The sequence below is a fragment of the Thamnophis elegans genome, chromosome 6 (genome assembly GCF_009769535.1).
Source record: "Thamnophis elegans isolate rThaEle1 chromosome 6, rThaEle1.pri, whole genome shotgun sequence".
NCBI lineage: Eukaryota > Metazoa > Chordata > Lepidosauria > Squamata > Colubridae > Thamnophis > Thamnophis elegans.
Window position 1 is genome coordinate 78,591,976 of NC_045546.1, and position 14,918 is coordinate 78,606,893.

The 14,918-nt window shown below is 40.2% G+C and overlaps 1 protein-coding gene across 1 annotated transcript in view; it reads right to left on the reverse strand.

Annotated features, from left to right (window-relative positions):
* The window catches only part of GABBR2 (gamma-aminobutyric acid type B receptor subunit 2), a 426,007-nt gene that overhangs the window by 375,387 nt on the left and 35,702 nt on the right, over positions 1–14,918 (reverse strand). The window contains 1 exon segment of the mRNA XM_032220456.1: positions 1,301–1,438. Within this exon segment, the coding sequence (XP_032076347.1) occupies positions 1,301–1,438 (138 nt within the window).

The window sequence follows — 14,918 nt, forward strand, 5'->3', positions numbered from 1 at the left end:
ATTATTCAGAGCTCAGTTGTAGATAAGGTTGTGTGTTAGAAACATACAGTAATATATTAAAGCTCATTACAAGGTGATTATATAAAGATTACACATAGCAAAAATGATGCAATTGCTAAATGAAATCTTGCTATTATCTTGACTTGTAATTAATTGTAGAAAGATTATTCTAAAAATAATCCAAATACAGACGTTTCCAATTTATCCCCATTTACCACAAATCCAAAAACTGGATAAAATCAATATCTGTTAAACATCATGGTATTTGGTCCATAAAGGTAGCTGTTCCTGAAACCAGAACTCAGAAGGAGAGGCGTAGCCTCTTTCTACATTTACTTGTCTAAAGAATAGCTGTCAGACTTTTATTCTAAAATCAGATTTTATTCTTCAGAATTACAATGCAACTAGCTGTATTTTACTCGTTGCAAATACAAAAACAACATTCCTTGCAATGTATTCAGTGGCAGACTGCAGTTATCTCTCAGCTTCAGGAACTCCCAACTTCTAATTAAGCAGATAATTAATAGTACCGTTGATCATGCCCACAGTAATTCTGCCAAACCATCTTTATACTAATATCAAATTAATAATTCAGAAATATTTTTTTTCTTGTGTATGTGGATGGTCTCAGAATGTGGTTCATAAATTGCTGCAACTAATTAAACGCACCTCAAAATCCCATTTTGAATCTGTATTTCCAACCAGTTAAACTAAACAGAACCACAGTTACACTATGCTCCTCTGCGTCTTTCAGCATTTCACCACACAAAGCCTGTGACTGAAACTCTCTAAATCCTCCATATCACTCTTAGTAGATGACAGTTCATGGGAAATACGGAGGGAAAAAATAATTTCCTCTCTATCCCACTGATAGTAGCAATAGCAATAGCAGTTAGACTTATATACCACTTCATAGGGCTTTCAGCCCTCTCTAAGCGGTTTACAGAGTCAGCATATTGCCCCCAACAACAATCCGGGTCCTCATTTTACCCACCTCGGAAGGATGGAAGGCTGAGTCAACCCTGAGCCGGTGAGATTTGAACAGCCGAACTGCAGAACTGCAGTCAGCTGAAGTAGCCTGCAGTGCTGCATTTAACCACTGCGCCACCTCGGCTCAAGTTATATGTTGAGTTATTATAGTTATTTCAGCAAAAGTATTTCATTGGACTTTACCCACAGTTGTTTGTGGGTTTTGAAGTAGATCATAGAAGTCGGGCATCCTCTTTAGAATTATACATCTAATGTTCTAAACATTTTAAAGCATGGGAGATATTTCTATATATAACTGAGAGTTACTTACCTGAACCAAATTCCATCCTATTAAGGATTCAGCAATGATGGATGTTACAGTTGTACATACGCCACCAAAAACCATTAGATGTGTAGGTCCATATTTTATTGCATCATAGAAGGCTTTAAGACCCTTTGCATTGTCACACTAGGGAAAACAAATGAACAAAATCACATGTAATTAAAGGTGCACTTTGATATTTAAGGATTCCCATAATTAATACCATAATTAAAGGAAAGTAGTCAGCAAGCAGTGATTGTTATACTAGCTAGTTATTTTTTAATTATCCTAAATGGCAACATCCTGCTCTTCTAAGCTGTAACACAGAAATTGCTTTAAATCATATATGTTGTCATATAACTCCTTGTGTAGGTGTGGCGGTCACCCATGGCCCAGTGCATAACAGGGCATGCACAGCCATGCTGAACCACACAGGAAAAAACAAACTCCATAACATCCTGATAGTTCATAACATAACATCCTGATAGTTCACTCTAGATGTGTCTTACCCAACGACGCCCAGGATTTGACCATATATAGACAGAACTTCCCTGAGCAGTAGATTAGCAATTGTAGTTTGACAGGCTGTCTTAAATCACATGCTGATTGCTCCTCCTGCCTTTGTCCTGTCTCAATAAAAGGGGCTCCCAGACCCCAATCTGGGTCGCTTCATCCCGAGAAAGCTCGTGTCCGTGTCTTTTCTCAACATTGGCCTCATGAGCGAACCACGGGTACATAACACATATATATTACATGATACATGAAGAAAATGTCTATCAACATCTGTGTTCTACTTTTAAATCTGATTTTGCACTTTAGCCAAACTTATTATTGCTATTTCATAACAACATTCCTTACATTATACTCCTTCCAAAAATCTATTTTTGTATCACCTGTTATAAGGTAATGGTAAAGGTTCCCCTCGCATATATATGCTAGTCGTTTCTGACTCTAGGGGGCGGTGCTCATCTCCATTTCAAAGAGACAGCGCTGTCTAAAAGCGTCTCCGTGGTCATGTACGTGGCAAGACTAAATGCTGAAGGCGCATGGAATGCTGTTACCTTCCCACCAAAGGTAGTCCCTATTTTTCTACTTGCATTTTTACATGCTTTTGAACTGCTAGGTTAGCAGAAGCTGGGACAAGTAATGGGAGAGCTCTCTCTCTCTCTCTCTCTCTCTCTCTCTCTCACACACACACACACACACACACACACACAAACATCAGTTTTATATATTGTTCTTCAACTTCTCATTTCACTCCCCTCTCCCAAAATATTCAGTAAAGATAATAAAGCAGTAAGAATTTAAAACACCTATATTGCGAGAAATACCACTACTTATCATAAGCAAAACAACATTATGTATATAAAGAAATAATTTAAAATCTTTCTAAAGACTAAGTTTAAGATAAGAGAAAAGATCAAAGAAATATACTTGTCTAATTTTTAGGGGTTATTACTATCCCAGGTATTCAACAAGTTCACCTTTGACAGTGGTAGGACCTATGATAGAAGTTTTTGAACTGGCAGAAAAGCTATGAAGGAGTCAGAGGTGGGTTCCTACCAGTTCGCACCTATTCGGTAGAACCGGTTCGTCAAATCTACCGAACCGGTTAGAAGAGGTTCCACCAGTGGACCCGGAAAGCAGGCCACACCTACAGAAGAGGTTCCAAAAATTTTTGAAACCCACCACTGGTCCTTGGATATGATTATTCTACACTATCATGCTCCTATTTATAAAACTCAGTGCCTCTGTGAAAGGTAAGTGTGACTACTGCATTTGTGGTGCAATCAGAACATTGTGTGTGTTGAAGTTGTTTTAACGCAAACCAAAGATGCCTTTTAAAAAACAAGTTTACATCATATTCTTATGCATGCCAGTGCTGTGTGTGAGGTAACTTAAGGTGGTTCTGACAAGTGTCGTCGGCATCTTCATATCCGGTCACATGGGCGGCAAGCCACTCCCATCCAGTCACATGGGCAGCAAGCCACTCCCACAAAGGAGGCCACACCCACAGAGTAGGGGTAGACAGTCTCTCATGGCCCCAAACTTTATTCACACTAATTATTATCTGAATTGGTCCAAGAATCACAAAAAAGATTAAATGGCAACAGTCAGACCCCCTGATTAGAGAGGTTCTGTTAACAAACTATGCTCACAAGGAGCTGTAGTGAAAACCAACGACAGGCACCATTCAAACCCCAAAGTCCTTCCAGTATACTGATTGCTTTACATCCAGAAATGATGCTTCATCCCTGCAGTGCAAAGGGGCTTCTTTTTACAAGCCATGCCAACCAACTCAGTTATCACTTTAGAAGAAAATGTGAAAATAATCTACATATATAAAAGTGAAAACCACTCACGCTGGACCATGAACCGTAAAACTTGAAATGTGGCACATATGTTCCTTTTGGCTTCTTTCGGAATGACCATCAGATCATTAGTATTTCTTATATTATTATTAACACACTCTGGTGCTAAGGAGTTAGTCCCCCTTCCCACCTGAAAATGACTCTGTTCCAACTGCCACTTGGATGTGGGCATGGCCAGCACATGACACATCCGGCTTACTGGCTGGGAGTTTGGAGAGGAGCCTGAGAGAGAGAAGGGAGTAAGATAGGAGAGGTTTCTGTGGGGCAAGGCTGAGGGAAAGAAGGGGATAGGACAGGGGAGGATTCTGTGGGGTAAGCTTGAGGGAGAGAAGGGGATAGGATAGGGAAGACTTCTCTTGGGCTAGCCTGAGGGAGAGACAGGGGTAGGATAGGAGATGTTTCTGTGGGGCAAGCCTGAGGAAGAGAAGGGGATAGGATAGGGGAGACTTCTATAGGGCAAGCCTGAGGGAGAGAAGGGGATAGAAGAGGGAAGGATTCTGTGGGGCAAGCTTGAGGGATAGGATAGGAGAGGTTTCTGTGGGGAAAGCCTGAGGAACAGAAGGGGATAGGATAGGGGAGACTTCTATAGGGCAAGCCTGAGGGAGAGAAGGGGAGATGATAGGGGAGGATTCTGTGGGCAAGCCTGAGGGAGAGAAGGGGTTAGGATAGGGAAGGATTCTGTGGGGCAAGCTTGAGGGAGAGACAGGGATAGGATAGGAGAAGTTCCTGTGGGGCAAGCTTGAGGGAGAAAAGGGGAGAGGAGAGGCCGATTATAACTACTCATTAATTTTCAAGCTGTAAGTGTCGATTTATCAAGCCCGATCACAAAGTTTCGTAGCGGAGCACAGGTATTCAGCTACTAAATAAATAAAATCAAAAATTAAAATCAATTCCTTTTGGAGATAATAATTGGGAACCTCTCCATTGGTGGGAACTTCTGATTTATCAGTCTCCCACTATTTAATGGCAATTTGGGTCATTTTTTTCTCCTCACAAAACGGGTGAGGAATATTGCTTTTTCCCCCTCTACAGTTAACCAGCTGGCAGTGGAGGGGGAACTGACCAATTCAAGTAGATCCTTGGCAGCCACAAAATGTCAGCATAGTTGCAATTGAAAAGGTTTAAGGGCTGGAACATTAGCTGTTGATGGTTATGTATTGAAGCTACACAAACTCAGTCCTGCTCAGAACTTACACATTGCTGGAGTTAGTAGGAGACCAGCTGAAACTGCAAAATTGATTTTTCAGAAACATATTAGATAATACTCTTCACGCTACTATTAACTTTAATTAACAGCTATTTTAAAGTATTGCCATGTTAAAATGCCCATGTTTTCTGAAAATAATCTATTTAACTGTTCCTTATAACAAATATTGGTTTCTAATAAGATACATGCCCTTTCTGAAATGGAATTTACAAATAATATATCTTTTTCTATACAAACATGGGGATTCCAAGGACATTTATTGAAAACCATGTAGTAGAAAGAAAATTATATTAGATAAGGCAAATAAATTACCCACTCCTCAGAGTCACTTTCCCAGAGGAAATAAACTGTTATCTCAGCCATTAAATATTTATACGCAAAAATGTTGATTAGGGCACTAAGAGATGGAATCAACACTGGGAAGCAATGTTGCTGGAAGATAATACAGGAGAAGACGGTAATACATTAATGATAATTCTATCCAAAGAACACAGCCTTTGTCTAAATCAATGAGTTACTGTCTTTGTAAATGAACACTCATTATGTCACTATCTTTATTTCATTAATATGCACGTACAATCAAATTATGTTGCTCAATCCAATCAATAGTTCTGCTGCAATGATCATATGATTATTAGGATTTGCCTAAGTCTACATACAGGGTTAACGTTTCTGCCCTTTTCAAGTTTGCTTCAGCTAACTCTGGAACTATAAGTAAACAGGATATCTACCACAAGTGATGCCTGATCTCTCAAGCAAATTCTAAAAGGTAACTTAAGCTACAATTTAGTATCAGCAGTAGGATAGAGGGAAACACTGAAGCAATAGCAATAGCACTTAGACTTCTACGTATATTGCTCCATAGTGCCTTAGAGCAGTGGTCCCCAACCTTTTTATCGCCGCGGACCAGTCAGCCTTTGATAATTTTACCGTGGCCCGCTGAGCGCGCGCAGGGGTGGGGGGGCGTTGTTCGCGACGACACATTGATTGCGTACCTGCGCGGGGCTCTCTTCCCTGGAGCCTTTGCGCACAGCCCAGGAGCCTTTGCGCTGCAGCGATCATGGCCCCCGGCACTGCGCGGCCCGGTGCCAGGTACTCCACGGCCCGGCACCGGTCCGCGGACCGGGGGTTGGGGACCACTGCCTTAGAGCACTCTCTAAGCAGTTTACAGTGTCAGATTATTGCCCCCCAACAATCTGGATCTTCATTTTACCAACATCAGGATGGAAGGTTGAGGCAACCTTGAGTTGGTCAGGACTGAACTCTTGGCTGTGAGCTATTAGCCTACAATAGTGCATTGCAGTGGTGGGTTTCAAAAAAATTTCGAACCTACTCTGTGGGTGTGGCCTCCTTTGTGGGAGTGGCTTGCCGGCCATGTGACCTGGTGGGAGTGGCTTGCTGGCCATGTGTTCTCTCTCTCTCTCTCTCTTTCCTTCCTTTTGTCTCTCTGTCCCTTTTTCCTTTTTTCTTTCATCTCTCTCTCACTTTTTCTTTCTTTTTTTCTTTTTTTCTTTCTTTCTCTTTCTCTCTCTGTGTGAGTCTGTGTGTGTGTGTGTGTGTGAGTGGTGAGTTTCAAAAATTTTTGGAACCTCTTCTGTAGGTGTGGCCTGCTTTGTGGGAGTGGCTTGCCGGCCATGTGACCTGGTGGGAGTGGCTTGCTGGCCATGTGTTCTCTCTCTCTCTCTCTCTCTCTCTCTCTCTCTCTCCTTCCTTTTGTCTCTCTGTCCCTTTTTCCTTTTTTCTTTCATCTCTCTCTCACTTTTTCTTTCCTTTTTTCTTTTTATTTTCTTTCTTTCTTCCTTTCTTTTTCTTTCTCTTTCTCTCTCTGTGTGAGTGTGTGTGTGTGTGTGTGTGTGTGTGTGTGTGTTTGTTTGTCAGTGGTGGGTTTCAAAAAATTTTGGAACCTCTTCTGTAGGGTCCACTGGTGAAACCTCTTCTAACCGGTTCGGTAGATTTGACGAACTGGTTCTACTAAACTAGTGCGAACTGGTAGGAACCCACCCACTGGTGCATTGTAACCACTGTCCCTGCACAGCTCCTCATGGTAGCTCTTTTGTAGCAAGAATCAGCCATTATCTGTTGACCCATAATCATTTTCCTTTGTGTCACCTGGCAACCCCCAGAAACCTTTGACTTATTCCAGTAAAACACATCAGAGGCCATCCTGAAGATTGGTTTGCTTGCTTTTGCGTTGCACTCCATCCCTATCCAGGAGTAAATCTGAATGCCTTTGCTGATTGCTCCTTAACTGTTGGGATTATTTTTAGGGGGCTTCCACCTGAAATCAGCAAAAGGCTTATCAATGCAATCTTAGATTGCAGAAGACATGACCTAGTTATTTCAGTGGAAGCTAGCATTCAAATACAGGACACACTTCAGTCTGAGAAAGAGACAATTGCCCAGATGTTCCACTCTGCTCTTAACCATCTGCTAGTTCTACAAATCTTAACAGTTGCAACTCGACATCACAGCTTTCACAGCGAATGTGACTCCCAGGTATCCCTGCATCATCAACTCCCCCATACCATCTGGTGCTCTCCAAAGGTGTATTTCTAATTCATCACAGAAAACAAAAGGTGCCATAGAAAAATAATTGCCCCTGACTGTAATGTTTCATCAGTGCTCCTACCCACATCGCTGCTAAGAAATTTGTAAGAGTCATGTAACACCAAGATACTCACTACACTCATTGGCTAAAATTGAAGATAGTTATAATTGTAATAGCTAACAAAGTGGTCTTACAAATCCCATATAATGAACAGAGAGATATTTATTTATCCAATTATTGTCTCCTTCTATTAACATTTTTATATTTTTTATCACTTTATTTCCTCCTATCTGTCTTTTTTCAGAATTAGACTAGGCATTTTATTTCATTTCACTTCATCAATGAGTTATTACTAGTCACAATTTTTTAAGAGAGCCGAGGTGGCGCAGTGCTTAAAGGCAGCACTGCAGGCTACTTCAGCTGACTGCAGTTCTGCAGTTCGGCTGTTCAAATCTCACCGGCTCAGGGTTGACTCAGCCTTCCATCCTTCCGAGGTGGGTAAAATGAGGACCCGGATTGTTGTTGGGGGCGATATGCTGACTCTGTAAACCGCTTAGAGAGGGCTGAAAGCCCTATGAAGCGGTATATAAGTCTAACTGCTATTGCTATTTAAGGATAATGGCCTCTGCTTCAACTGGCAATTGATGTGTATTTTTTTCTATAAGTCGTTCTTGTCCTTCTTCTTCTCTCTCTCTATGCCTGGGCAAAATATTCATTTGTTAATAGACGTTGGTACAATCTAATCTGCTTTGCAAATTTCTTAATTGCTCAATGTTGTTACCTATGGGAATTCGATTTCATGAGGAGTGTTTGGAAAACTTTTGCTCTTTACTATCTTTCTATGAGGCTCTACTTACTAGTGAACATGTCCTTACTAGTCATATTCTTTTAAACTTCCTGGACCTGAGGGGAGTGGGGGAGTCAAAAGAGGGTTCAGCCTAGAATCTCTAGGTAGCCACAAACAAGCTAAGTCTAATCCCCTTGAATTGCGTTGACCTTTATCTAACTTCTGGCAAGGGCTAACCTTAGTTGAGAATATTCCTGTGCATGAGTAGCAATAAATCAGAATAATTGGACCTTCCCATGTGGACTTGATCTTTCACACCTGACAGGAGGCAAGTTGCACACCCCCAACCGAATGGCCTTGTATTAGATGTAAAGGAAGTCTCATGCCAGCCAATGTACATAAAAGGAGACAAGAATGAACGTAGGATTCACTTGCAAAGGTTTCCAAGCTTATTTGCAGCAGGTCCGAGAAACTCCAGAGTGCTCCTGTCACTTAAAACAGGCAATTCTGATCACCTTAAATCAGGGGTCCCCAAACCTGTTAACTTTAAGATTTGTGGACTTCAACTCCCAGAATTCATAGCTGGATTGTTTGCTCTTATGCAAACAAGAATGCTACAATTTATTGCACTTGAGATAAAGTTTTATTTGGACTAGCCAGAAAAAAATCATTGCTGAGTGTTTTGTTAGTCTCCACCATGAGAGGGAAAGAGAAGATCAATCAGGTGGCCAACTGGATGATCTTGGCCTTTGTGATTCATCTCATAATGTATGGGTCTCTTGAAAGGAGTCACCCTGATCAAAATTAAGATTTCTTCCTCCATCCCTCCAATTATCAGAGGAGAGGCCAGCTAATAAGGAAGACCATATTGTCCTAACACATTGGTGTAAGGACAATGTGAATTATTTGTTAGATCATTCAGATTAATCAGTCAGACAAATAGAGGTTTTTACTTGGTCTAAAATATTTTCCACATTACATACTGTGACAATCATATTAACAAGTTCAAAATAGAACACATTAGCAAGGAAAAAAAGTCTTTCCCATGTCGGTTGTGAATGTGTTTGAAGTATATTAACGCATATTTACATTTTACTGTCTTTAGTTAAGCCAAGAATATGTCATTTAATTTTACAAGCTTATCAAGAGAAAAGAGTACCTTTTCACAATCTAAAACTGCTTTGAATAATTATTTCATCCCTGTAGAAATGTTGTGATGGAATGGTTTAAATTTAAATGTTTTAAATCTGGAGATAAGACCACAGCACTAAATTAATCTATATATGCATATGCTATTGCACTTATGGAGCTGGCCGTATTACATTGAATATAGAAACTTAGAAGCAGAAATTATTTGAGATCAAATTTTGGGTGCATCCTTTAGCACTACATTGTGTGATAAATATTCACAACAGGAAGAGTTGACATTGGGTTAAGAATTTACCATGGCCAGATTATACAAGAATGCAGAAGAAGCATGTGTATTGCAGCAATGAATAGCATATCTATAGATATCACCTATGCAATGAATATTATATTTTAAATAAAAAGATATTGAGCTTTTGGATGGGTTAAATCTTTCTCCTAGTAACACCATTGTTTCACAAGCTACTTCAGCTTCCAGTTTGCTTCCAGGTGTTATTTTAAGTGTTGGTTATCATCTGTAGACTCTTACATGGCATACTATCTTGTTACCTGAAGGACCACACAACTCCCATAATATCTAACCAGCCACTCAGTTCTGCAAGATTAGCAGGCTCTGGGTTCATCAATATCATTATTTAGGACCTCAGAAGCATGCCTGTTGTGTAGCAGTACCAGAAGTGGGTTCCTACCAGTTCACACCTATTCGGTAGAACCGGTTCGTCAAATCTACCGAACCAGTTAGAAGAGGTTCCACCAATGGACCCGGAAAGCAGGCCACACCTACAGAAGAGGTCCCAAATTTTTTTGAAACCCACCACTGAGCAGCACCTGCCCTCAGCAATGAAGTTTCCCCAGAGATCTGGATGACTCCACTCTGGTGTTGTTTAGAAGAGCCACAAAGACCTAGCTCTTCATCAAGGCCCTTGACAAAGGAGAATGAGACTCCCTATTTCATCATACTGGCCATCTTTATCTTTTAAACTAATTTTATTGTAATTTATTTTATTGTTGTAAGACTTCCAGAGTCATTGTTTGGCAACATACACATTTAATAAAATCATTCTTGTTGTTGTTGTTGTTGTTGTTGTTGTTGTTGTGGCTCATCACACAGTCAGCCAGATGTTAAGATTGGATTTGGCCTTTTTATTCACCTATGAAATCCTTCCTAAGGACCTGGGAAAGGCAGATAACTGATGTTTGACGGTGTTAAAGACACTGTTGCAAGATGTACACCGTTTCATGTAGAGCTGTCTGTTGCAATTGTCAGGTGGTGATTTTGTCCATGCTGATGGTGTTCAACCAATGCTCCAGTTGTTCTGTGGTTGCACTCAAGGTACCTATTACTATTGGTACTACCATTGTTTCCTTTTGCCACGGCTATTCTATTTTTATTTGCAAATCTTATATCTTGCATTTTGTCACTTTTTCAGTCATTTGATGTAGAAGGGTTTCAACCTCAGCTGCAAACATTCTCAATTACACTAACATTAACAGAGTTTGGAACACTCAAATTAAAAAAAAAAACCTTTATGATGTTGCTTGGTCAAAAAGAAGATGGCAACAGGTTATCAGGATGTCTATGTTCCACATTGTGTTATGGTTATAGAAAAGCATAGATAAAAGTAAAAAATCAAACTTAAAATATTTCTCTATTCTTTTTCAATCTAATTGATGAAATATAGAGAACTCTTTCTAGACCTTTCATTTTTTCCATCATTTATAACAATTAACACGCTAATTATCATTATTAGGTAAAAATCCAGAGTAAAATTAGAATTATTTGAAAAATAAACAAAGAAAGAACAGGGAATTATAAGTTCCATGGAAGACTAGTATTTTATAGATTGGTTCCAGAAGAAGAGATATTGGTTCCATAACAAAATGGATTTACTTGAGCACATATGTAGCAGTGGATTTACTAAGAGAAACCAGGATTATGAAAAGAAGCAGGATTTGAAAGTTTGCGTACTGTATTTGGTGTAAACAGAGTACTTTTAGGAATTTATTTGTTCAGATGAACATTTTCTAGAGAGTGAGAGACCTTGGGAATTGAAGAGATAGCTATAGAATCTGTTTTTCTATTTTAAAAGGATATAGATGTCTGCTGTCCATGGTGGTGGTTAGATCTAAAAACCCCATTAGAAAATACTAGAATTATGTTACTGCTAACTCAAAACAAGAACAAAACATCTAGAATGAAATTAAAAGTAAATTCAGTACATTAACTGAAAGATGATTCTGTGTAATTTCTTTTAACATTTTAAAATAGTTGAAAACCATTTCCCTGCTAATGTGACACTCACAGAAATGTGTTAACAAGTTTAACATATTGATGCATCTGTTTAGTTTAGATTGATTGATTGGTTGATTGATTGATTGATTGATTTGGCTTTTATGCCGCCCTATTCCCGAAAGACTCAGGGCAGCTAACAGTAAAAAAGGGAGGGGGTACAAAATAAAAATAGAAAACAGCAATTTAAAATTCAACAACAGCTGTAACCTCAAATGGGGCTGGATAATTCAACAGCCCCAGGCCTGCCAGAACAGCCAGGTCTTAGTTGCTTTGCGGAAGGCCTGAAGGGTAGTAAGGGTCCGGATCTCAACGGGGAGATCGTTCCATAGGGCCGGAGCAGCCACAGAGAAGGCCCTCCCCCAGGGGGTCGCCAGATATTTACTTTAGTTTTTCTAATCTTCCTTTAATTGCCCCCCCAATTCCAGTTGTGTTGAACAATGCCTCCCATATTTTCCAAACAGACCAAAGAGAAAGGCATGAAGTTGGCTGACTGCTTTTTGTCTGCAAACTCCCCCCCCCCTTAAAGCCAATTATGAAAGCAATTAATATCTATGTTCAATAGTATGAATTAGTAGAAATAGATTTTCATATTAGCACAATAAAATAATGGGATATGCTGATGAAAAGGGAGAAGATATATCAAATGAAATCAGTATGTGTTCTAACGGCTGTTTGATCTTATAAACCTACTATATTCTTCTCTACACAAGGGAAATGAATGTATTGTTGTATTGTTCATATTCTCAGCTCGGGATAAGATCACCTTGTATATTATTTTCTGCAAATTGTATATTTGCAGATGACACCAACTGGGGGAATAGCCAACACTAGTTTAGAAGATAGGCTGAAGATTCAGAAAGGCCTATTTCAATACATTTCTGTAAATTAACCCAAATTATTCTCATAAATTGATACTATACAATTGCTATGTAGATTTTTATTTAGAAGAAAATGAATATTTAGAAGGATACCATACTCGTTGCTCTTAAGAGTCAGTCTCTCTCTTAAGTACTGATTCTTAATAGTAGAAATTTTCTGTCAGCCATATAGGGACCTTTTCAAATATTGGTATTAGAATGGAATTGGAAATTACTGCTGTTGAGATCACAGCACAGAGATCATATTAACTCTCAAAGATAAAAGAAAAAAAGGAAATATATTTTGAATCCTGCTGCTGTCTGACAGCTATGGGATCATTTTATACTTTGCAAAAATGACAGGGCTCTTAAATGCCTACACCACCACAGAAATTTCAATTTCACATGAATTGTGATCTACAGAAACACCAAGCAATAGTTAACTTTAGCCAATTGTACCCTGATGTTTTCTTAAAATAATGCATCTTTGGTGTTATTGATATGCAGACTATCTTTATTTTAAAACCTAATAGAATTCAGAACTTTTATTAAATATGATCATTTGATTAAATAAGGATGATTAAACATTATATACTGGTACCTTGATGTTAACTTTTGTCTGACATATTTTTGCCTGTGGGCAAGCTGTAATACAATTTGCTTTGTTTATATAGTTTCACTACTCTAAGAGTTTTGCCAATGAAATTATAGAACCATAAATTAAATATTAAAAACATATAAAAAATACTAGAGTTTACACAAGAGTGAACTTTGATTTAACAGATGTTTCCAAGCCATTCTTAGTTATAGTGAAATGAACCATGGTTTTACTCATCCTAATATTCAAGTGACACTAAATCAGAACTAGACCAACCGTTTTCCATAATGCAATCCCAATATGGTTAATTTGTGATCCAATATTTATTTATATATTTAAACCCTATATTATTTTTATAAATAATTCAAGGTGACTAACATACCTAATGTTCCTTCCTCCTCCTATTTTTTCCCACATAGCAATAGCAGTTAAACTTATATACCGCTTCATAGGGCTTTCAGCCCTCTCTAAGCGGTTTACAGAGTCAGCATATCGCCCCCACAGTCTGGGTCCTCATTTCACCCACCTCGGAAGGATGGAAGGCTGAGTCAACCTTGAGCCGGTGAGATTAGAACCGCTGAACTGCAGATAACAGTTAGCCGAAGTGGCCTGCAGTACTGCACCCTAACCACTGCGCCACCTCGGCTCTTCACATCAATCTTATGAGGTGGGTTGAGCTGAGAGAAAATGACTAGCCCAAAGTCATCAGCCAGTTTCCATACCTAAGGCATAGAGCCAAAGATGTTAAGGCATTTAATTAACAGGCAGACAGGTCCTTGGCAGCAAACTGGCACAGACAAGCTTGGGCAGCAGTCCAGCACAGATAAGCCGTGGCAGCAGTCCAGCCTGCCAAGCTCACTATAATGTTCTCCAACATTAGTTCCTGCGTTGACCTCTGCAAAAGGGGCATGTGCACAAGCAGTCCTTTTATAGTCTGGAGAGGAGCCTAATGACCACCAGCTGAGTGCAATTACCTCCTGTAATTGCGCAATTGTTCCTTATGCCTATTAGCTCTCTGGTGCCGGGCATGTAGAAACAACTCCCTTGGCTCCTCCCCACTGCTGATGTCCGGATCACACTCCCTTGTCTCCTCCCCACTGGTCCAAGGCTCAGGCACCTCCTGGTGGCCAACCAGCCTCTCTGCACCCTGCTCGGAGTTGGAACCCTGTCCAGGGTCCTCCACCTCCTCCAGAGCTGACTCAAAGGGCCCCTCGCTGTCGGAGTCTGGTGGCAGCTCCAACGGCTCCTGCTGGGCCACAACAAGACCCTATATTATTTTTATAAGATTAAGATTAAGATTAAGATTTAGTTTATTTGTATGGCGCCCTTCTCCGGGAGGGACTCAGGGCGGCAAACAACTCAAAAGGGGAAAAAGGGGATACAAACACAATACATGTAATTAAAATACACAAGAGTCATACAGCCATACAAGTCGAGAGGGGAGGGGAACTCATCAACCCCAGGCCTGCCGGCACAGCCAGGTTTTGACGGCTTTCCGGAAGGCCTGGAGAGAGGTGAGGGTCCGAATCTCCGCAGGGAGTTCATTCCAAAGGGCCAGAGCTGCTACAGAGAAGGTCCTTCCCCGGGTGGTAGCCAGATGGCATTGGCTGGTAGACGGAACCCGGAGGAGGCCGACCCTGTGCGATCTAACAGGTCTATGGGAGGTAATTGGCAGCAGGCTTGGATAAATAATCCAAGGTGACTAACATACCTAATGTTCCTTCCTCCTCCTATTTTCCTCACAACAATCTTATGAGGTGGGTTGAGCAGAGAGAAAATGACTGGCCCAAAGTCATTCAGCCAGCTTCTATACCTAAGG